Here is a 25,095-nt window from a genome sequence, read left to right as displayed (position 1 = left end):
TTTTCCCCACTGTCAAAAGCTGAAGCCACTATCAACCAGTGGATTATCTCTAGTTCTTTTTAACCTAGGGCAAGTTTCTGAGCGTATTCCACATGTCTAAACTAATAGTTTTCTGTTTCTCACTTATATTTTTAGTATTAACATTTTATTAAAAATATCTTTCTGTGTCAATAAATATATTGCCACCAAAGGGTTAATTGCAGGGCATTATTTTTTATCACATAGCTATCATAATATAATCAACCAATCTTTGCATTGTTGGGTTTTTAGAATACTTCCACTTTTTCAGTATTATTACTAATATTTCGATGGAAATTTTTGTTAAGTTTATTTTTCATACATTGTAACATGTCAGAGTAAATCCCTAGAAGTGGAATTACTGATTAATCTACACTGTCTTGTTTTAATTTCTTTATTAGTGACCTAATAATAACTGACAGGATTATAAGATAGCAAGGGTATAATTCCATACAGTTTCCACCACGAGTGACATGTACCATCCCTTCCACTGGAAACTTCCCTATTTTTCATTCCTCTGGGAGTATAGACCAAAATCCTAGATATTCATTTAAGAACAGGCATGATCAAAAATGGCCTGGGTGGGAGTATGGATCGACCTGTTAACACCCATGTTCAGCAGGGAAGCAATTACAGAAGCCAGACCTTCCACCTTCTGCATCCCATAATGACCTTGGGTCCATACTCCCACAGGGTTAAAGAATAGGAAAGCTATCGGGACGGGAGGGGATATGGAGCTCTGGTGGTGGGAATTGTACCCCTCTTATCCTATGGTCTTATCAGTGTTTCCATTGTATAAATAAATACATTAAAAAAAAAAAAAGAACAGTCTGGGAACATTTTAATGATTAACACGTTAGTAAAAAGTGCTATGAATGTTTAGGGCTATTATTTTAAAAAGCACAATTCATTTGAATATTTAATACTTTGTTTTTGCATGACTGGGAGATCTGTTCTTTTTCCAGCTGGTATACAATATGACAAAAAATATCTACCATATTAATTTATCATTCAAGATTTTATAGCCTGGCGCAAAGAAACAGAGAGCTTGAGATGGAATCCTGGCCCAGCCAGCTCCGTACCTTGAAAATATTACTAAATTTCTCTGTGCCTGTTCTATGACCTAGTAACTGGGGTTTTATAAAGATCTGAAATCTTAATATCCAAAACTTATAAAAATGATGGTTCAGATAAGTGTATAATACTCACTTTAGTGTATTTATTTATTTATTTTATTTGCTAGAGCACTACTCAGCTCTGGTTTATGGTGGTGCTGGGTACTGAACAGGTAGGTACCTTTGGTGCCTTAGACAAGTCATTTACATAGCCATTATGCTGTCTCCCCAGTCCCTTACTCATTTTAGTTATAAAGGACAGAAAAACATGGAAAGGATGGGCAAGACTAGCCTGCACAGTGAGACAGCATTGTCCTGTTGAGACCCAGGTTCAAGCCAGGCCACCTGTGGAAGCTTCAGTGCAGTGCTGTTTCCCTCTCTCCCTCTGTGTCCTGTCACCTATGACTTATTACAGCAGAATTCCTAATTAATTCTAAATATCTACATATGAGTTTTACTTGAACTCTTGATTTTCAACAAAGGTCTTAGGTTTGAGAAGGGAGGAGGTAAGATTTTTACAGAAACCTTCATTTTAAGCTGAATGCCAGGGCAAGGCCTGAAGATACGTTATGCAAAAAAGTTTTCAGGCCTGAAGCTCAGAGATTCCCTCCCTCCCATCACTCACCCTCTTACTCCCCTTACATCACCCATAAACCAGAGCTGAGCTGTCCTGTGAGGAGGGAAAAAATAAAATAAAATAAAACCTGATTATCAGTACCTACTACAAATGTTGGCAGAGGTTCTACCCTACAGAAATTCCATTCTGCATAAATAAAAATTTAAGTAGCTAAACAAGGCAATACACAATTAGGCATCAAAAATGAATGACTAAAGAGCAGCAAAGACAATACAAGTTTAGCGAGAGAGAACAAGAGTAAACAGAAATGAACATGCTGGAGGGGTCGGGCGGTGGCGCAGTGGGTTAAGCGCACGTGGCGCAAAGCTCAAGGACGGGTATAAGGTTCCCGGTTCAAGCCCCCAGCTCCCTACCTGCAGGGGAGTCGCTTCACAGGTGGTGAAGCAGGTCTGCAGGTGTCTATCTTTCTCTCCCCCTCTGTCTTCCCCTCCTCTCTCCATTTCTCTCTGTCCTATCCAACAACGAACAACATCAACAATGGTAATAATAATAGCCACAAGGAGGCTACAACAAGGGCAACAAAAGGGGGAAAAAAATGGCCTCCAGGAACGGTGGATTCATGGTGCAGGCACCGAGCCCAGAAAAAAAGAAAAAGAAATGAACAAGCTGGGGGCTGTGAGTCAACTGCAGTGCCCCAGGCGAGCGGCAGGAGCTCAGGAGCTGTGGAAGAGCTGACCAAGAGAGTCAACAGGAACTAGTGACACCTGGTAATAAGTCAAAAATAGAACAATGTGACCAAGAGAATAAATGTGCCATTAAAAACTGGGAAAGTAGAGGTGGTGGGAAACAATTCTGCTCCAGACAAGGGTAATATGCGCGCATGGCCGGCATGCAAATGAAGGAAGACATTTAATGGCAGCTGGAGGCAAGATAATCAAGCAGTGCAAAGTAAGAGAAATCCAGCAAGAAAAGTTCCAAGATGCAGCTTTCAAAAAATTACCATTTTTGGGAGTCGGGCTGTAGTGCAGCGGGTTAAGCGCACGTGGCGCAAAGCGCAAGGACCCGCGCAAGGATACCGGTTCGAGCCCTGGCTCCCCACCTGCAGGGGAGTCCCTTCACAGGCGGTGAAGCAGGTCTGCAGGTGTCTTTCTCTCCCCCGTCTTCCCCTCCTTTCTCCATTTCTCTCTGTCCTATCCAACAACAACTACAACAATAAAACAAGGGCAACAAAAGGGAATAAATAAATAAAATTTTAAAAAATTATCATTTATTTGTTATTGGATAAAGACTGAGAAATTGAGAGGGGAGGATGAGATAGGGAAAGAGACACCTGCAGCCTAACTTCACCACTCATTAAGCTTTGCCCCTGCAGGTGGGAACCAGGGGCTTGAACCCAGGTCCTTGCACACTGTAGCATGTGTGCTCAACCAGGTACACCACCACCAAGATGCAGCTTTCAACAGTGTTGGATGCTACTTACAGCAGGCAGTAAAGAAAACCCCAGCCATATGAAAAAAAGGCCTTTCAAGTCTGGCAAGGCCAATTAGAAATCTCAAGCCTTGGTAAATAAATGAGAATTTCTAAAATATCAAGCACCCAACACTGGATTAAATTTCCCCCAAAAGTAGTCTGGTCTGTTGCTACTCCAGACAATAACATGATAGATGCTTTTTTTTTTTAATACTTATTTATTTCCTTTTGTTGCCCTTGTTGTTTTATTGTTGTCTTCGTTGTTGGATAGGACAAAGAGAAATAGAGAGAGGAGAGAACGACAGAGACAGGGAGAGAAAGACACCTGCAGACCTGCTTCACCGCTTGTGAAGCGACTCCCCTGCAGGTGGGGAGCCGGAGGCTTGAACCCGGATCCGTATGCCGGTTCTTGTGCTTTGCGCCACATGCGCTTAACCAGCTGCACTAACGCCCGACTCCCCTGTGATAGATGATTTTATACGTTGTCCCCACAGCTAATCTTTTGGGCAGGTGTCTATGGAAACCTACTAAAAGGATGAGGAAAAAATAGTCATAAGCAAGAAAGAGAACACAAATTTTCTAATTATAAGACTCCAACAATGAATGCTCCTGGCAGTACTAAACAGTTGTTTGGTTTTGTAAAAATAAGCAACAATAGGTCATTAATAAGCAATATGAATGAAATAGCATTCAACTAAATATGCCCTATGTTACACACTCCCACTAAAAGTTGTGGTCCGGGAGGTGGTGCAGTGGATAAAGCACTGGATTCTCAAGCATGAGGTCCCGAGTTCAATCCCCAGCAGCACATGGACCTAAGCGATGTCTGGTTCTTTCTCTCTCCTCCTAGCTTTCTCATTAATAAATAAATAAATTCAAGGAAGTCGGGCGGTAGCACAGCGGGTTAAGCGCACGTGGCACAAAGCGCAAGGATCCGAAGAAGAATCCCGGTTCCAGCCCCAGGTTCCAGCCCCCGGCTCCAGCCCCTGGCTCCACACCTGCGGGGGAGTCGCTTCACAGGTGGTGAAGCAGGTCTGCAGGTGTCTGTCTTTCTCTCCCCCTCTGTCTTCCCCTCCTCTCTCCATTTCTCTGTCCTATCCAAAAACAACGACATCAATAACAACAACTACAACAATTAAAAAATAAATTCAAAAAATAATAAAGTACTAAAAGTTTATTTTTGCTGTTGTTGTTTTGCAGAGCCAGAGCCCAGGTGATTTTATCACTCCTAGGTCACATTTTCAAAGAGGTAGAGCTACCACAGCACAAAAAGTAACTGTGTTGCCACAGTTCCTGTGTTGTGCCTGGGCTGGACCATGAGCCAAGCCAGTGACAAGGCAGGCACACACCTTACCAGGTGAGCTATGACTCCAATACCTGAAATACCTTCTTCTTAATAAAATCGTATTTTAAAATTATGAAGTGATGATATGGTGTGTTGCACCAAAGTAAAAGACTCTGCTAGGGGGTAGAGTTCAGGTCCTGGAACAAGATGGCAGAGGAGGACCTACAGGAAGTTGAATGGAAATGTGGAAAACTGAGAAATCGTACAAATGTACAAATTGCTGTATTTTATTGTCGACTGTAAACTATCAATCCCCCAACAAAGAAATACAAAGTAAATAAATAAAATATTATAAATAAAGTGATGATAATGATTTGAAAAAAGTAAAGTCTCATCCTAATCAATTCTACTAAGACACCCTAATAAAATCAGTGTTTTGTTTTTATCACATTTCTTCTTTAATTCCTAAGTGCTTTCTTCATATGCTTTCTAGATAAAATACTTTCTTACCCTCTTTCACAAAAACAACCTAAGACAAACATTTGATTTTTTAATTTTGAGCTTTATTTATTTATTATTGGAGACAGAGAGAAATTGAGAGGGAAGGTGGAAAGAGAGGCACACCTCGGAGCCAGGTGGTGGCGCACCTGATTGAGCACACTGTTACAGTACACAAGGACCTGGGTTTGAGCCTTCAGTCCCCACCTGCACAGGGAAAGCTTTGCGACTGAAGCAGTGTTGTAGGTGTTTCTGTCTCTCTTCCTCTTTATTCCCCCCTACCCCATCCCTCTTGATTTCTGGCCGTCTCTATCCAATAAATAAAGATAATTAAAAAAAAAAAAAAAAGGAAAAAAGGAAGAAAGAGAGAGAGGGGGAAAAAAACACCTGTAGCCCTGCCTCACTGCTAGAGAAGCTTTTCCTCTGCAGGCGGGAACCAGCGGCCTGAACCCAGGTCCTTGTGTACTGTAATGTGTGTGCTCAACCAGATGCACCACTGCCTGGCCCCCCTAAAACTTTTATTTGTACATGAAACTCAGGTATCTGGCAAACAAATTCTAAATCCAGTAAAAAATGTCAAATTTTGTCCTGTCATTAATAGCCAATTAGTGATAACATATGTGATACTGAAATTTTAATTATGACTAAAATAATCATATTCCTCCCCAATAAAGAAATAAATTTTAAAAATAATAATAATCATAATCATATTCCTAAAAAATGTATCAAAGTTTATATTTTGTAGACACATACAATATAGCTTTTTATTTATAATAAATTACAAAACCAGGCTTCCCCAAAACTCATTTCTCAATGAAACTATGTAACATGACATAAAAAATCAAATTACTTGTGAGAGTGTTTTGCAGACACCTATCATGGCAAGATGAGAAATTGTACCCATGTGTCAACCACTGTACTGTAAACCATTAATTCTCATAAATAGAAAAAAATAAATATAAATAAAATCAAAGTACTATTAAAAACTACATATATTTTTATTTATTTATTTATTTTACCAGAGCACTGCTCAGTTCTGGCTTACAATGGTGTGGGGGATTGAACCTGAGACTTTGGAGCCTTGGGCATGAGAGTCTCTTTGCAAAGCCATTATGCTATCTACCCCGGCCCATAAACAATACATTTAATACAGAAGTTTCCACTACATAGTTGAATAGTTTCACTATACACACAACTACTTTCATTCTGAATATTTAGATCTTAGCTTCAAGAAGACTGTTGACATCAAAACAAATGAGTTATTTGTGGTAATTATAGTAACTTCTACCTGTGGCAGTTTTTTTTAAAGTTCTCGCAAGCTGTAGAGCAGATACAACATTCTCAAAGGTCTCTTTTCTCTGGACTAGTGATAACACACATCCACAGATCAGTTAAGATGGATGTTAAGATAAAAGAATGTATAGACACACAGACTATTAAGACAAAAAATAGCTCATACTTCTCACTTAAGAAAATTAGCATTGAGTCCAAACATGAAAATTTGCATTAGGTAATCAGATTTCCTCAGTAGACAATGAATTTTATTTTGTTTCAAAGATTTTCTAGTGAAATTCTGCTGAGATGGGAGAAAATAAAAACCACAAAATAAGCAGATTCATCATTAAAATGAAGGTAAATCAGGAAACTTTGGGGCCAGGTGGTGGTGCACTGGTTTGAGAACACATTACCAAGTTCAAGGACCCAGTGCCACCTGCATGGGGAAAGCTTCATGATCGGTGAAGCAGCGCTACAGGTGTCTCTCTCCCTTTCTGCTTCCCTCTTCCCTCTCAATTTCTCTCTCTCTCTCTTATTGAATAAGTATTTAAGAAAACTTTACTAAAAAAATACAAAACCTTAAAAAATTAGACTAGTCTATACTTAGTATATTTTTTTATTTATTTAAAAAAGGAGACATTAACATAGGATAAGAGGGGTACAACTCCGCACAATTCCCACCACCAGATCTCCATATCCCATCCCCTTTCCTGATAGCTTTCTTATTCTTTATCCCTCTGGGAGTATGGACCCAGGGTCATTGTGGGATGCAGAAGATGGAAGGTCTGGCTTCTGTAATTACTTCCCTGAACATGGGACTTAGTAGTATATTTTAGTAAATGTACACCAAGAGTATTTATCACACACTGAACTCAGTTCTTCAGAAATCTGCCCACACTTGCTAATGGGAAAAGAAAAAAGCAACAGGCTACTTTTAGGGGAAATTTTTCCTTTTGTGGGTCCCTGTGCACTGTATTATGTGTGCTTAACCAGTCCGCCAGAGACTAAGTCCTAAGGGAGTTTGGATCGACCAGCCGGCTCCACAACGGTGGTCCAGGTGCCGCCTGGTGCACCCACCTGGCCCCCAAATGTTCTGTTTGTACTCCTAATAGATGCCAAACTGATGGGGTCACATTCATGTAAGAAAATTAATCTTATTTCTCCTACTCACTCAAGCAAAAATAATACTAGAATTTGATCAGGAAAGAGATTAAAAGCAGGCCAGAGATAATGCAGTGGTAGCACTGGGGACTGGCATTCAAGCAGTCTCAGATTCAATAACCTGCACCGCATAGACCAGACCATTTTTGTAAAAAACTTCCAGAACATTTGATAACAAGATCCATTTAAGATAAGAGGCCTATGTTCTATATTAGTATAATCACCATCAACATCTTTCTTTTTCTATTAATATACAATTGGTTTAAGATACCCTGGATATCTTGTGAAATTACTTAGTACATTCAAACTGTCCCTACAAATGAGACATGGGTGACAGAAGACTCCAGGTCCACTACCTGGTTCAACCACATCTTTTCACAAATCTACACTCCCCACACGGTACTAAAGAAGTGCACTAAGCCTACTAATGCTACAAATGGAAAATTAGCAAATATAACCTACACTGGCATTGCTCAAATAAGGGGACTGTTTACTTAATAGAACTTGTACATAAACAACTTTTGGAAAAATTACCAGAAGCATAGCACTAGACTCAATCATTTTATTTCCCTGTACTACTGGCCCATGAAGACAATCAAATGTTAAGTGTCTACTGTATGTCTGGCACTGTGCAAAGCTCAATACCTGCCAAGGGCTACTTTAAGCACAAGGAAACATGCCCACTACTGTACTATTTTAAGCTTGCTGGACACCAGCTACATGCCAGACCCTGCTGGGCACCATGGACGTGCATTAAGAACAATCACCTAACTGCACACCTGTAACCAGCGATCAACTCTGACAACCCCAGACCTCATTATTCTTAAAGCAGCAATATTCTGAAAATACTGTTGTCAACTGATGATTTCTATAAATAATTCTCTGTAAAATGATTTCTCCCAGATTAAAGTTTCTTTTTCTTTATGGGGGGGATTAATGGTTTACAGTCGACAGTAAAATACACTAGTCTGTACATGTGTAAGATTTCTCAATTTTCCACATAACAATCTAACCCCCCACCCTAGGTCCTCCTCTGCCATCATGTTCCAGGACTTTAACACTCCCCACACACCCAACACAGAGTCCTTTACTTTGGTGCAATACACCAAATCCAGTCCAGATTAAAGGTTCTTAGTTAATGAGGACTATGTTTTGAAAGAAAAAAAAAAAAAACTAAAGCACAGTTTGCACTTTATTTAACACTAATTTGATTTGTATTTTGTTACCTTCACTAACAAAAAAAAAATTATTAGTCATAAAGTAGAAAATCAACCCAAATGGAGGGGAGGAGAGTTGGAACTCTGTTGGTGGGAATTGTATGGAACTGTACCCCTCTTATCCTCAACCTTGTTAATCATTATTAAATCACTAGTTGTTTCTTTTAAAGTTATTTGCTATTTAAAAAATTAACACTAAAGTTACTGTAGCAAGAAATTTTCTTTTAATAGCAGTTAAACATGTAAAGGAAACGAAACATGTTTTTGCTCCGCTTTTAAAAGCCATTCACTTTTTGGTGATTAATGAAGAAAGTCTGTGTTAACTACTCATTTCCCTAGACTCAGAAACAGGTGGTACCAAGAAAATCATAGACTTACGTCTTCTAAGTTACAAAATAATTTTCAAGCTTGTAAAAGTAGTAACTTTACAGAGATATAATACTCATGGGAGACTTTTAACTTTATAAAGGTTTGCAAAGTAGAAACTTGATGTTTGTTTTTAAATTCTTCCAGGTTAAAGATGACACCCAATTAGCTACCTTAAATTAAAAAAAACAAATGTAAACACTTTTCATGAGAGCTTGAAAACTGAACAATATTTACTGCATTTTGAGCAACGAGCTTAACAACCATCAACACCGCAGAGCGGCACTGGAGGGAGGATGAAGAGGCAAGCGTCCTCCGGATGCAACGTCTGAACAAATTCGAAGAGCAATTTTGAAAGTTATGTTTCTTTATTTCCTTTACACCCGTCTCGCTATTTTTACTACATTTTAAAACGAGTTGTTTGCATGCCGCTAGTAAAACCGCAATTGGGAGGGGGGACTGTCCCTAAAATCTGCCCCCCCCCAAAAAAAATACACACATACATATACGCTCTTCGTATGGACTGGGCTAAGTGGGCAAGAATATACACACACCACAACTCAACAAGTCTTGAAACGGCAGTGACAGAAGACGAGAGGCAAGGCCAGGGGAAGGAATCTCGGAGAACTCCCGAGCCCACAACGTCGAGTTGGCCCCCGAGCTGCAAGTTCCCAACTCGGGACGGGACTGGACTCGCAACTTCGCGCCGCCCCGAGCCCGCGCCCAGGCCCTTCCAGCCCGGCCGTGGCCTCCGCGCGGGTGCGGTGACAGCCGCGGGGCCGGGCCTGGGCGACGCCGGCCGGCTGACACCCACCTTCCTTCTCGGCCCGCGCCGCCGCCACGACGAGGGTCATCACCAGGTGCAGGGCTCCCAGGAGACCGGCGGCCGCGCTCCGTGGGCCCCCGCCGCAGCCGGCCGCGGACTCCAGACCGGCCCCGGCGGACGTGGAGGCGGCGGCGGCTCCTGCTGTTCCCCCTGCCGTCTGCTTTCCCATCGCTCCCGGCCGAGGGCCGCCGCGCTCCAGGTCCGGCGCGGCCCTTCTCGGCGAGGCGGCGGCGGCGGAGGCGGCGCGGGAGCCGTGGTCCGATCTCTGGCCGCGGAGCCGGGGATGAGAGCAGTTCGGGGCCCAGAGCTCGGGCTCCCGGCGTGTGTCCGGTCTCGGTCCGTGCGTGCGTGTGAGCGAGTGTCAGTCACTGCCTCGGCATCTCCTGGCAAGGAGTCGGAGCCGAGAGGCCGCGGGTCAAGCACGGCGGGCGGCCATACTGGAAACGGGCAAGTACCGCGGGCTCCGGGCGCTGGCCTGTGAGGGGCGGGGCGAGGCCTACGCACCGCCCCCTACCACACCGTCACCGGGACTGTGTCCGCTGCGGAGTCGGTGCGTCCACAGTCCCTCTTCCGCTCTTGCTCTCGCAGGCCAAAGACTTTCCCAACCAGATGGAATCGAGATAGCACACCAACAACCTGTCACGGCTGCCCAGAGGATGCTGAGGAGGGATGCAGGACTGGGCCCGGCTGCCAGGACTTATGATGGCAGCTTAGGCTTCGCGGACGCAGTGACGGAGATCACGTGGGGTGGGGGTTGTCTCACCACGCAGCCGCTGTGCTGCGTGGGCGGGGCCTGGGAGGGATCACGGGGGCGATAAGGGAGGCTCCACCGCATTTTGTACGCGGCGATGAACTCTTACGTCTTATGCTGCAATGCCACATCGCTGCCGAGGACTCAGCGGGTATCCGAACCTCGAACCCAGCCCAGAAAATCCTTTCCAGTGACTCCTGGTCACACCTCCGCCTCTAAATCGCTTTGAGAATACTCTTTCTCTGATTCAGTTCTTGGTGGTGCTTCCTTGACAACGTGATCTGCTCTATCCATTTTTGTATATTCAAGACATAATACCCAGGAGTACATAATGAAATGCTCTTGTTCTTCGATTGTCCCCACTTTACTGCAGAAAAACCCTTCGCTGTATGTCACCTTGGAGGGTGTGGTCAGACTGATCTATAGGAAAATGTCCAGTGGCCATGCCAGCTTTGTCCATCTTGGAATGATTCTAAAGACATCCTGGGGCCAGGTGGTGGTGCCCCTAGTTGAGCTCACCTTACCATGCACAAGTACCCGAGTTCAACACACCCCCCCGCCCCCAACCTGCTGGGAGGGGTGGGGGATGGTGAAACAGTACAGAGGTGCCTCACTTTCTCCCTCCCTACCTCCCCCTTCCCTCTCGGTTTCTATCTTTATCCAAAAGTAAATAATTTTAAATTAAAGAAAAATATGACTTCAGAAAAACCTACACAGGAGCTTAAAATGTTACCCCATTAAGTTGTCTGCTTTGTTTAACAAGCACTTATAGTTGTTTTGTTTCTAAATTATTGTATTTTTACAGTTATGTGTAAAAGCAGTTTTAGCTTTCTAGGTATTACTATTAAAGTTGATTAGTTAAATCTTGTTCTTGAATAATGAAACACAAATAACTATGTTGGTTTTTTTCCATATTTACATATGCCTAAGGCAAAAGATTTCTGAAGGAATTTTAACTCACTGAGGAAATCAAGCCCAAAGATGAGTAACCAAGTGCCTTCCGTTTGGTCAAAGCTTACCTTCCAGGATGTGACACAAGGAGCCAGCACCCTTCCCCCATTACCAGGTTTGGAGTAGACATGCCTTTCCAACCGTGAAAGTCCAGGCTCTCTTACACAGGAACCAACCACAGCCTCTGTTTAGCTTGAGGCTCCAGAGGCCCATGGGAAATAACTTGACTATGTCTATAATTGAAGCTTAGACATATTCAGACACGTTTGGTGGAAGCTGATTTCCCATGAAGTTAATGAAATTTAAGCTTAAGGGTTCTTCTCTTACACAAGTTCCTTACAAGGCACTGTACATAACTATGTTTGTAAGCTTACATTCTTGTTCTTGAAGCCCCATCCCCCCCCCCCATAGTTTTGTAAGATTTTAGAGCCCACCATACCGAAACTTCCCCAGTGCTTGATGACTATTGGAAGCAGAAGGGTTGATGATGGGAGTTGATTTCCAGAAGAGGGCAATGAGAGAGTGGGAAGATTAAAGGGGAAATTAAAAACATGAGCTCTGTGTTGAAGAGCATCTGAAGTTAAGCTAACATCACCTCATTGTTTTCTTTCAACATCCAAATGCCTTGGGAAGGAGAGAAGTACAACTTAAAATTGAAGAAACTGAATCAGTAAGATAGCTTACCTGGAGAGTGTGACTGTTTTGTCATGCCCATGGCCTAGATTTGAGCCTGGCTCCCACCACACTAGAGAAAGATTTGGTGATGTGGTATCTCTGTCCCTGTCTCTTCCCTCTCCCCCTCCCCCCCTCTTTTTCTCTCCCTCTTTCGCCCTGTCTTTCTGTCTCTATCTGAAAATGTCTGGGAGCAGTGAAACCCAAGTGACAACAAACAACAAAATAAAATTCAAAGAGTTATCATTATAGACTCCTCTAGAGGTATATTACACAAAGTAAAAGACTCTGGGGTGCTGGGGAGGGTTTAGGTCCTAGAACATGATGGCAAAGGAGGACCTAGTGGGAGTTGAATTGTTATGTGGAAAACTGGGAAATATTATGTATGTGCAAACTATTGTATTTACTGTCAACTGTAACCCATTAATCCCCCAATAAAGAAACTTTTTAAAAAAGGACTCCTCTAAAATGCTGATTAACTAGTGTAACAGTTACCTCTGATCACTGTTTTTAAATTTTTTATTATTTTTTTATTTATAAGAAGGAAACATTGACAAAACCATAGGATAAGAGGGATACAACTCCACACAATTCCCACCACCAGAACTCCATATCCCATCCCCTCCCCTGATAGCTTTCCTATTCTTTAACCCTCTGGGAGTATGGACCCAAGGTTTTTGTGGGATGTAGAAGGTGGAAGGTCTGGCTTCTATAATTGCTTCCCTGATGAACATGGGTGTTGACTGGTCGATCCATACTCCCAGCCTGCCTCTCTCTTTCCCTAGTAGGGTGGGGCTCTGGGGAAGCAGAGCTCCAGGACACATTGGTGGGGTCATCTGTCCAGGGAAGTCTGGTCAGCATCATGCTGGCATCTGGAACCTGGTGGCTGAAAAGAGAGTTAACATACAAAGCCAAACAAATTGTTGAACAATCATGGACCTAAAGGCTGGAATAGGGCAGATGAAGAGTTGGGGGTCCTCCATTTTGTAGATAGCTAGTAGGCCTATTTTAGTTATATTCCAAAGGGCCTGTGGCTATACTAGTTTTTTTTTTTTTTCCCCCTCTGAGCCTGAAATCTGGTATGCAGGTGGATCCAACTTATTGTCTGGGGAGATGATATCATTTTTCACTTCTTTTTTTGTTTGTTTGTTTGTTTGTGAGACCACACTGAACTAAACCCAGGCCATTTAGCTTTTGAGAATTTAGAGTCCAGGGCATTTGGCAGGTGGAGGGAAACTAACTGGCAGAATCAGGAAAAACTTATTCAGTATCATTCCATCACTACCTGCAGAAGCAGCAGCACCTGGGCACTTGTTAGAACTGCAGATCAGCAAGCACAGCCCTGACCTGAAGAGTCAGAAACTGTAGCTTAAATTCTAGTCATTGGTAATAGATAAGTTCTGGGAACTGTAGCTGTTGGAACTTCTTACCTTCTATTCACTTTGTTCTCTACTTAACTTTACTAGTAAATTATTGGAAGCAGAGTTAAAAGGCATTCAGACAAAACTGGGCTTAAGTCCTGGTACTGCCTTTATGAGCTGTATGATACTAGGCAAACTGTTCAATTTTTCTGGCCTCCATTTCCTTATCTGTAAAATAGCATCACTAAAGGGAGTTCGGTGGTAGTGCAGCAGCTCAAGCACAGGTGGTGCAAAACACAAGGACCAGCATAAGGATCCTGGTTCGAGCCCCCGCTCCCCACCTGCAGGGGAGTGGCTTCACAAGCAGTGAAGCAGGTCTGCAGGTGTGTGTCTTTCCCCCTCTCTGTCTTCCCCTCCGCTCTCAATTTCTCCCTGTCCTATACAACAACAATGACATCAATCATAACTACAACAATAAAACAACAAGGGCAACAAAAGGGAATAAATAAAATATATATATATATATTTAAAAAATAGTATCACTAAATTTGAGGCTATTAAACATGATATGTTTACAAAATATACAGAATAGTGTCTGACACAGGAGATTGTCAAAACAGCATACAAGGCACAGTGAGAGTCCCAAAGACCACTTATTGCTTTATACTTTAACTCATTCCACAAAATAAATGAGGAGGCTTATTAGAATGCCTTCATTGTATATATATAAGAAGAAGAATTAAAGTATGGTACTAGTAAAGGCAAATGATGTTGGAGTCTCCAGGGTTCTGTGTCACTGACTTCCTGGATAAATGCACTTGGGATCCTGATGTTCATCTTCACTTATTCAAGTTCCAACTTTATGTTACTAGTCACACCTCATTGTCTCTATTTGTCTTCCCACTCATGCATCTAATAGACATTTTAAGTTCATGTAAACTCCCAAATTTCTCCCAAACCTCTCGCTTCTGCAGTTGTGTGGGTTTTTTTTTCTCTGTCTCCAGAGAAACATAATCATTAACATACCCAAGACAAAAGTTTGGGAGTTGCTCTTTTTTCACTTCCAGATATATCAAGACTCTAACAGCTCCTTACTGCCTCGGTAGCACACCGCAGGATGTGGTACACTATGGTATGAGCCCAGTCACCTTCTGCCTACATTTCTGCAAGAGCTTCCTAATAGACTTGCTTGTTTCCAAATGTAAAAGAAAAAATTTCCACTTGTAGTACTTGCCTAGGAGATATCAAAATGGAATGTTCTGTTATACCTCAGTTGGCTTGAAGCAACTGATAAAGTCCTAATAAAGGACTATGAACTTTGAATGACCCCCTAGGTCAGTTAAGCCTAACTGAATTCTGGTTCCTGTCAGGTGAACAAAGAAACTTGTTTTATTCACTTCTTTTGTTCAATTCTTGATTAACATTACCACCATTAACCCCTTCACTCATTTAAATACTTTTAAAAGTCCTCACATTTCCCAACTCACAAATCATTCAGTGAACTTTTCACTGGCTTATTTCCTTGTCTGGCAAGTATATAAACTCAGCTTTGAAAATGTTTTTTTTTTAAAAAAAAAAAAAGTTACATTGGTCTTTGCTTTATATTTTGACATCACTCTGAATGCCAATAGTTTATCAACAACATAGTAACCAGAATGACCCATTTAAAGCATGAGTCATACCTCGTTTCCATTCTGCCTGGGTAGAAAGGTAAAGTTCTATGCTGTTCCACACAACCTGGTTCCCCATGATAATTAACTTCCATTTCCATTACTTTCCTCCAAGTTCAGTGGGGATCACTTGAGTTCACCATTGTTTGTTTCTCAAACACACCAGATATGATTGCTTCAGGGACTATTCTCTAGAACTCTGCTTGGCTCACTTTCTCACCTTGTTTTACTTTGGACTCAGCACCTTCTAGGTGAATCATACTCTGATCATCATGGTTAATATTCCTCTTTACTATGCCTATACCAAGTCCTACCCCTTTTCTTATCCTTTTTCTTTCTTTCCTGTAAAGCTGGTCACTTTCTCTTAAAAAATTATTTATTCTTTAAATAAGTTATTCACTTTTCAATATCTGTTTTGCTCACTTATGTAACCCAAGCTTCTAGAATACATTAAACATTAATATCATATATGGGATGAGTGGCTAGATGAATAAAACAAACATACATGTCAATAGTAATACATTTCCCTTCAAGGGAACTTAAAATGTGTTGAATAAAGGTTTATGTGCATAGGGGTGGGTGGGATGGAACACAGTCTTTTGGTGGTGGGAATGGTGTTTATGTACACTCCTATTAATATGTAGTCATATAAACCACTATTTAATTAATAAGAGGGGAAAATTGTTGGGCTGCGCCACGGAGAAGAAAGAGATGAGATCCAGAGGGAAGAGGGAACACAAATCTTTATTCGCACAGGCACCTCAGAGTTGGGTGAGAGCGCAGTGGTTCGGGCCATGAGGAGGTAGCAAAAATGGCCGCCTCCCGGACCACCCTCCCTTGCGTCCAATCACCAATGTGAAAAGCAGGCAAGAGAGATGAGGGGTGGAAGAAGAAGGGCTTTATAGAGCAACAACCAGGAGTGACGTGTTGGGACAGGATCGGTTGAAAAAGTCACTGCGAGAATATTGTGGGAAGTGGCAAAGCCTGAGGGGACAGCTAGGCAGATGTGACTGCATCTGAATAATTCCCCAGCATCTCCCCCTTTTCCTTTATATCTAATGGACACAGTATAGAAAATATAGAGTGGAGCAGGCTTAAATGTTTTTAAGGAATGCCATGCTCAGGAGGGAAGATGTAGGACGTTTTTGTGGGGGAGGGAAGACTTACATGGCTGCCAACCTTGTGAGATTCATGTGTCCCCCCCTGTGCTCAACCCCTTTTTAGAGAGAGAGACTTACCTGGAGGGACTCATTTCATAGGTTAAGCTCTACCAGGCTCCACCATCTCCTCACAATTTTTTTTTCACATCTTTGCAGCCAGCAGCCTTGGGGACTCTATAGGCCACTGCCCCCAGAGGCAGGAACCCCCCCCTTACTAGGTCCTTCCCACAGAGGCAGGAAACACCCCCAGAGGAAAGAGATGTCCCCAGAGGCAAGAAATGCCCTTTCGCCTGCTAGGCACTGCCCTTTGAGGTAGGAAACGCCCCTTCAGGCCTCCCCTTGACATCACACTGGTTCTTGCTGCTCTCTTACTTGTTCCTCCATGTCTTGTGCCAGTTCTTTTGAAAATGCCTGTACGATATAAGTTTCTGTTCACCCCACATTCCTGATGCTATGGCCATTAGTTAAAAAGAAAGGGGGAAATGTTGTTATGCTGCTAAATTCTGCTTCTAGGACCCCTTCTGTTACATTGCTTGAGGCTGTGGTCTATTTACATAATCATTGTTTTCATTGGTTTAATCCCCACTGGTTCCCACGCTATTTTTCTTCTCCCCACCCCCTATCCTGACACTTCCGCCTCAGGAGACATAAAAAACAGGGCTTTCTAATGAAGAGAGATTTAGAAGAGATTAGATTGTTGAACTGCCTCCCCACTCATCAATAAAGACTGAACTGTGTTCCCAGCTCAGCCATGAGTCCCTGGTCATCTCTCTACTGCCCGTGAAGCTAGCCCAGCCCAGCAGAAAATTGATTGTATGTCTCCGAGGGAGGATGGACAACATACTCTATGCTACACCTGAGGAAGATGGGTCGATACTGGGGCAACTTGGAATGTTCCTACTCATGACCACAGAATGTGAGCTCAGATCTAGAGGGATGCAGAGGGCAAAAAGGCTCCAAAGCTGAATATCGGCCCCAGACCAAATCAAACTGATGGAATTTACAGTCAACAATATTTACACCCCCTCCCCATATTAGGGAGCTAATCTCTTCCCTGATCTGGCTTTCTGTCCCTTTTCTAGCCATGACATCACCTCCCCAGACAATAAGTTGGATCCACCTGCATACCAGATTTCAGGCTCAGAGGGGAAAAAAAAAAAACTAGTATAGCCACAGGCCCTTTGGAATATAACTAAAATAGGCCTACTAGCTATCTACAAAATGGAGGACCCCCAACTCTTCATCTGCACTATTCCAGCCTTTAGGTCCATGATTGTTCAACAATTTGTTTGGCTTTGTATGTTAACTCTCTTTTCAGCCACCAGGTTCCAGATGCCAGCATGATGCTGACCAGACTTCCCTGGACAGATGACCCCACCAATGTGTCCTGGAGCTCTGCTTCCCCAGAGCCCCACCCTACTAGGGAAAGAGAGAGGCAGGCTGGGAGTATGGATCGACCAGTCAACACCCATGTTCATCAGGGAAGCAATTATAGAAGCCAGACCTTCCACCTTCTGCAACCCACAATGACCCTGGGTCCCTGCTCCCAGAGGGTTAAAGAATAGGGAGGGGATGGGATATGGAGTTCTGGTGGTGGGAACTGTGTGGAGTTGTATCCCTCTTATCCTATGGTTTTGTCAGTGTCTCCTTTTTTTTAAATAAAAAGAAAAGATATATTTGTATGAAATACAATGAGCAGGGTGCAGGGTGGTGAAATAAAGGAGAGGGAATAAATAGTAAGTGAAGACAACTCTGGGTATTACCCACTTCTTTCCTGATTTCAGTCTTTCAACGTAACTTGATTTTTCTTTGTTGTTCTTTCTAATTTTCTTTCATCTAGTTCAGTAGGTGAATAAAAATACCACAATCAAGTGAATAAGAGATGTGGCAGGGCTGGTAAAATGGCTCACTTGGATAGTGTGCTGCTTTGCCATATATGCAAGCCAGGTTCTAGCCTAGCCCTCACCACTCTGAAGGAAGCTCTGTTGCTGTCCTCTCTTTCACTACTTTCTCTCTCTCTCCTGCTCTTGCTTCCTCCCTCCCTCCTTCCCTTTCTGCTCTGTGGCCCTATCAAAAAAAAAAAAAAAAGGGAGATATGGCATGTTGGCGGCCTTTAATATGCAGAGCAACCTACTCATTTTGTCTGCTTTGTGCCTTTTCCCTTGATAGGTTATTTTTGCTGTTATTCTTAGGAAGAAAACACAACTCATTTAAGCTACCTCAATTTGCTAGATGAATTGCTTAGGATAGGACCAATAAGTAAGTTCATGCTAAGTATGAGTACAAAAGCTTTCTAGGTGGGGGGCAGAGTGTTTATATGAATTCTACCTTAGCTGATGCTCTTTATTAATTTTTTTTCCTCAAGAAAATCAGATTCCATTTAAGTTTCTAAAATCATGTGAACTAAGGCCTTATAAAATGACTGTAACCACTACCTCATATACATTTACTAATAAATGTGTTGTATTTAGATTTTAGAATTAACAGTAGTTAGGTTCAATACTTTCCTTACAAGCTGACTAACAGATTTTACAAACCTATATTAATCTTTCTAGCATTCCTAAGAAATATTTTAAGGCAAACATCCTAGTTTGAAATAGACCAAAAATTCAGCCTGTCATTTCAAATTCTCCACAGCTGGTCCCAGTATATTTCAAACTTCCCTCCTAGAAAACTTATTATTAATTCTATGACCTTTGGAAATGTTATGTGGTTTAGAAGTCTTCTCAATAAAAAGGGAGAAGTAACTTTCTTGTATTTTCTCCTTTGATTTTATCCTACTTCCCTTGCCATCATTCATTCTAATGCTCATTATTTTAAAATGGAGTTTTAAGGTGGGGGTAGATAGCATAATGGTTATGCAAACAGACTGAGGCTCCAAAGTCCCCTGCACCAGCATAAGCCAGAGTTACTCTGGTTAAAAAAAAAAAAAAAGGAATTTTAGATTGCCCTGAATTTCTGAGCTTTCTTTCCTAAAGACCATTATTAGAGAAATCTGTATCAACTATCACTCAATAGTACTTAAATATCATGGTTTGGTGATAATTAGCAGCTTTAGAAAACCACTGGGGGTGATGAGGTGGAGAAGACATGAATGTTATGAGGGATATTTGTGTTCCATCTCTCCCTATTGTGTGACTGTAAAAATTCCAGGCATACTCATTAGAGACAAGTTAAAAAGGCTCAGATGGACACTAGAAGTGATAAAAAACAAAATTAAAACACTAATGTACAACTGTAAAATAACAATTGCAATGGTAAGAATGTGGGAGGAGAGACAATTCCCTCTGCCAAGAGTTCAAGAGTGAGTTCACTAAATAAGGAATAAAAAATTATGTAGCCTGTAGTGGCAACACACACACACACACACACACACACACACACACACACACACACATACACACACACACATACACACACACACACACACACACACACACACACCTGGGCAGTGGTTGTCTGTAAAGTGATTTCCACTTTCTCTAAACATCATTACTTTTTGGTAGTTTAGCCATAAGTTAAATTTGGAATTTTAGGACTAGTATTTTAAAACCATATAATATAACATAACTGGTAAAATAGCTCTATGACCAAAAATTAGCAAGACTCTCTCTTTTTTTTTTTAATGGGAGATTAATAGTTGACAGTTGACAGTAATACACAGAAGTTTGTACGTGCGTAACATATCCCAGTTTTCCATATAATAATTCAGCCCCCACTAGATCCTCCTCTGCCATCTTGTTTCAGGACCTGAATCCCCACCCCTGAGTCTTTTGCTTTGGTGCAATACAACAACTCCAGTCCAAGTTCTGCTTTGTGTTTTCCCTTCTGATCTTGTTTTTCAGCTTCTGTCTATGAGTAAGGTCATCCTATATTCATCCTTCTCTTTCTGACTTATGTCACTTTACATGATTCCTTCAAGCTCCATCCAAGATGAGGTGAAGGTGAATTCACCACTTTTAATAGCTGAGTAGTATTCCATTGTGTATGCATACCACAGCTTTCTTAGCTATTCATCTATTGTTGCTTCCAGGTTTTGGCTACTACAAATTGTGCTGCTAAGAACATAGGTATACACAAATCTTTTTGGATGGGTGTGTTTGGTTCCTTAGGATATATCCCCAGGAGAGGAATTGCAGGGTCATAGGGTAGGTCCACTTCTAGCCTTCTGAGAGTTCTCCAGACTGCTCTCTACTGGGGTTGGATCAATTTACATTCCCATTAGCAGTGCAGGAGGGTCCCTTTGTCCCCACAACCTCTCCAGCATTTGTTGGTGCTACCTTTTTAAAACTTATTTTTAAATATATTTTTTAATTTTTACTATATTTATTTATTGGATAGAGACAGCCAGAAATTTAGAGAGAAGGGGGAGATAGAGAGGGAGGAATACAGAGAGACACCTACAGCACTGCTTCACCACTTTTGAAGCTTTTCCCCTGCAGGTGGGGACTGGGGACTTGAACCTGGGTCCTTGAGCATTGCAATGTGTGTGCTCAACCAGGTGCGCCACCACCCGGCCCACTGCTACCTTTTTCTAATGTGTGACATTCTCACGGAGTGAAGTGGTATTTCACTGCTGTCTCTCTCTCTCTCTCTTTTTTAGAGGGATTAATAGTATACAGTCAGAATTATTCTTAAAAGGGAATTTTGGCCCAGCAAGATAGCTTACCTGATTGCCTGTTTTGTCACATATGCAACTCAGGCTCAAGCCTAGCCCCCATGGCACTAGAGAAAGGTTAGGTATTTGGGATCTTTCCCTCTCTCCATCTGTTTATTATCTTTTCTTTTTAATTTTTTAATTATCTATTTATTTGATAGAGACAGCCAGAAATCGAGAGGGAAAGGGGTGATAGAGAGGTGATAAAGAGACACCTGTAACACTGCTTTACCACTTGCAAAGTTTGAACACTACAAGTGGGGATCAGGGTCTTAAATTGGGTCCTTGCACCTTTTAACATGGGCGCTCAACCAGGTGCACCACCACTTGGCCCTTTCTTTTCTCTTCTTCTCTTTTCTCTTTTGTATTTTCTTTTCTTTTCTTTCCTCTCCTTTCCATTTCTTTTCTTTTCTTTTCCTTTTTTTTCTTTTCTTACCTTTTTATGTGATAGGACAGAGCAAAATTGACAGAAGAAGGGGGGATAGAGCAGGAAAGAGATACCTGCAGCACTGCTTCACCACTGGTGAAGCTTCTCCCCTGCAGGTGGGGACGGGGGTATTAAACCCAGGTCCTTGCCCACGGTAATATCTGTACTCAAATGAGTGTGCCACCACTCCTTGTCTCCTTGTCTGTCTGTTTCTATTTGAAAAGTTCAGCCTGGCGGTTATGGGTTAACCTATCAATGCCATGTCCAAGGGAGATGCAATTACAGAAGCCAGACCTCCCACCTTCTGCATCCCATAAAGATCTTGGTCCATATTCCCAGTGGGATAGAGAATAGAGAAACTTCCAGTGGAGGGGAGGGGGTATGAAACTCTAGTGATGGGAATTGTATGGAATTGTAACCCCTTTTATACCACAATCTTGTCAATAATTATTAAATCACTAATAAAAAAAATTTTAAAAAAGAACAAAGAAAAATTCAGCCTGATGGGATGAAGCCTTAAGATACATACACACACACACACACATATACCACGCAATCATCAAACAGACAGGTTACACACTTCTCCAGGGAAATATTTATGTTTCAGAATTACTATATATTTATATTTTATCTAAAGGTTTGATGCTTTAAATCTCTTTGAAAATACACAGGGAATACTAATAACTGAATCCTTGATTTTCAAAAAATATTCTGTCCTATAAATGAAAATATGGTTGTAAGTAAAATAACTATTTTTGTTGCAGAAAATATTATTTTTGTGTTGACAATGTGGTTGTACTTGTGAACAATCTCACATCAAAAACATCCATTGAAGTTTTGAGCAATACATGGACCATAACTATTTAGCTAAGACTGACTTTGAAAGCTATCCCCCTGAACTTCCACTTTTATTTAGTGACTTACTCTGTTTCTGAATCATGGTTTTCATAATTTCATGTTTAAAAAATATTTTAAAAACAACCCTACTGATGGCTAGTAAGGACTGCATAAACTGTGCTCCATGTAACTAAAACATGGCAGATGATCAAGACTGTCATTGATGTAATTATTACTGTTACAGGAAAAAACAACAACTGAGGCCTAGAAATGAATAGACTTGCCCAAGGTAATGGCAGTACAGAGAGACAGAGAGATAACCAGAGCACTGCTCAGCTATGGATTACAATGGTGCTAGGGATTGAATTTGGGATCTCAGAGCCTTAAGCATGAACATCTTTTGCATAACTATTATTTTATTTTCCCAGCCCTGTAAGAAAGTTCTAAAAATTATTGTATTACTCATAGAATGGCAACAAAGCCTAAATAATTTAAGTCTACTGTTCTGTCAGAAGACAGCACAAATCAATTTGGAAAATATCATAAGAACTGAATAAAAAGATTCTTCAAAAGGGCTCTCACTAAAAACCTATTAGCTATAGATTGAGTTTCCCTGAAACCACCAACTCAAATCCAAGTATTTTATATGAGTTAAAGTGTATCAGGTTGTGCTGTGACAATAAACATCCCCCAAAACACAGTTTTTAAAAGAAATTCTTTTATATATATTTATTTTATGAGAAAGACAGAGTACTGCTCAACTCTGACATATGGCAGTGCCAGGGTCAGATTTTCAGGCCTCCACATCCTGTGTCCTAAAGCTGAGCTATCTCCTTAGTCCAAAATCACTATGATGGAAAGAGGAGGAGGAAAGAAAGAAAGAGAGACAGAGAGAAAGAAAAAGAAAGGAAGGTAGGAAAGGGAAAGATGGAAGGAAAGAATGAAGAAAGTAGAAAGAAAAAAAGACATAGAAAAACCTAGGTATAGGATGAGCAAACTAAATCATTTGAATAGTGTTCTGTTTGTAATGCAACCTAGGTTCAAGTTCAGCCTCCACCACATTGAAGGAATCTTCAGTGTTGTGTCTTTCTTTCTAAATGAAAAAGTTGGCTTAAAACCATGAAACTCTGGCAGTGACAGCAGCAGTAGCAACAACAACAACCCGAATATTTTTCTTTTCCACTACACATACATCCAAACATCTGGCTGAGTAACCTGGATCACTGTAGCAAAGTGAAAAGAAAGTTCTGTAGGGTCTCATAACAAATCTGATGGAAACTACCATTTCATCACCTCCACTCACAGTTCATTGATCTTGAAAGTTATATAGCCACACCTTTCTTCAAGAATCTGGAGACATGTAATTCTTCCACTTGACTGGTAGGAGAGAAAGTGGAATTATTCAGTAACCCTAAAGACTATCACAGGTTTGAATATCTTTCTTTTTCTTCTTGAAAAAGAAGAAACAAAAGACTGAGAAAAGATGAAAACTGGTTTCAGTTTCTCATTAATTTATCAAGTTGTAAAGAGCACTGATAAGTTTTTATCATTTGTACATTTTTGTCTGTTTGCTTATATATTTTTATTGTAAATCAAGTGACTGATGAAATGTGAAAGCTGTTAAAGATGATTGGGGAAAGTCTAATTTTTAGTTTGTACATAAAAAATAAGTAGTAAGATTCTATATATCTATTTATCTATCTATCTATCTATCTATCTATCTATCTATCTATCTATCTATCTATGTATTTGTCATTACTAGGGCTTCACCATTCAGGCTGATATAGAGAGACAGAGACAGAGAGACAGGGGAGGACCAATGTACTAGCTCACTTGGTTAGTGTGCTGCTTTGCTATGTACATGACTAAAGTTTGAGGCCTGCCCCCACCATAATGAAGGAAGTTTCAGTGTTGTAGCCTGCTTCTCTCTCTCTCCCTCCCTCCCTCCCTCCCTTCTTGCCTCTAAAAAAAGAGAGAGAGAGATGGAGGGAAAGATACCACAGCACCAAATCTTCACTTTGTATTATGGAGACCGGACTCAAACCTGGGTTGTACCCCTGGAAAAGCAAGCACACTGTCCAAGTGAACTATTTTGCTGGCCTTCAGTGGGGCTTTTAATGAGAAATTATTAATTATCTGAAGTATGATAATGGATATTATGGATTTCTTAAAAGAATTTTTATTGGGAATATATACTAAGGAATAAAACATACCCATCCAAAAAGATTTGTGTATACCTATGTTCATAGCAGCACAATTTGTAATAGCCAAAACCTGGAAGCAACTAGAGATGAATAGCTAAGAAAGCTGTGGTATGCATACACGATGGAATACTACTCAGCTATTAAAAGTGGTGAATTCACCTTCTTCACCCCATCTTGGCTGGAGCTTGAAGGAATCATGTAAAGTGACATAGGTCAGAAAGAGAAGGATGAATATAGGATGGCCTCACTCATAGACAGAAGTTGAAAAACAAGATCAGAAGGGAAAACACAAAGCAGAACTTGGACTGGAGTTGTTGTATTGCACCAAAGCAAAAGACTCAGGGGTGGGGGGGGTTCAGGTCCTGGAACATGATGGTAGAGGAGGACCATGATAGTGGGGTTGAATTGTTATATGGAAAACTGGGATATGTTAAGCATGTACCAATAATTGTATTTACTGCTAGCTGTAAACCATTAATCCCCCAATAAAGAAAAATAATTTTAAAACAATCTTTATCTTTTAGATGATCTTTATATTTTATTTTTCATAAATCTTACTGATGGAGCATATTACCATTCAGGTTCAAGCCCCTCATC

General features: G+C 41.2%; 1 protein-coding gene across 3 annotated transcripts in view; it reads right to left on the bottom strand.

Annotated features, from left to right (window-relative positions):
- The window catches only part of TMEM131 (transmembrane protein 131), a 161,035-nt gene extending 150,579 nt beyond the window's left edge, over positions 1-10,456 (bottom strand). For 2 of the 3 annotated variants that reach the window (XM_060187505.1, XM_060187506.1), the window contains exon 1: positions 9,797-10,456. In XM_060187505.1, the coding sequence (XP_060043488.1) occupies positions 9,797-9,977 (181 nt within the window). In that variant the 5' untranslated portion in view covers positions 9,978-10,456. The remainder of the gene's footprint in view (positions 1-9,796) is intronic. The other variant, XM_007535714.3, reaches the window with a different exon arrangement.
- Positions 10,457-25,095: the final 14,639 nt, after the last annotated feature.

This window comes from Erinaceus europaeus, chromosome 3 (assembly GCF_950295315.1).
Source record: "Erinaceus europaeus chromosome 3, mEriEur2.1, whole genome shotgun sequence".
NCBI lineage: Eukaryota > Metazoa > Chordata > Mammalia > Eulipotyphla > Erinaceidae > Erinaceus > Erinaceus europaeus.
Note: the sequence above shows the minus strand (reverse complement) of the source record. Positions and strands in the feature narration are given on the sequence as shown.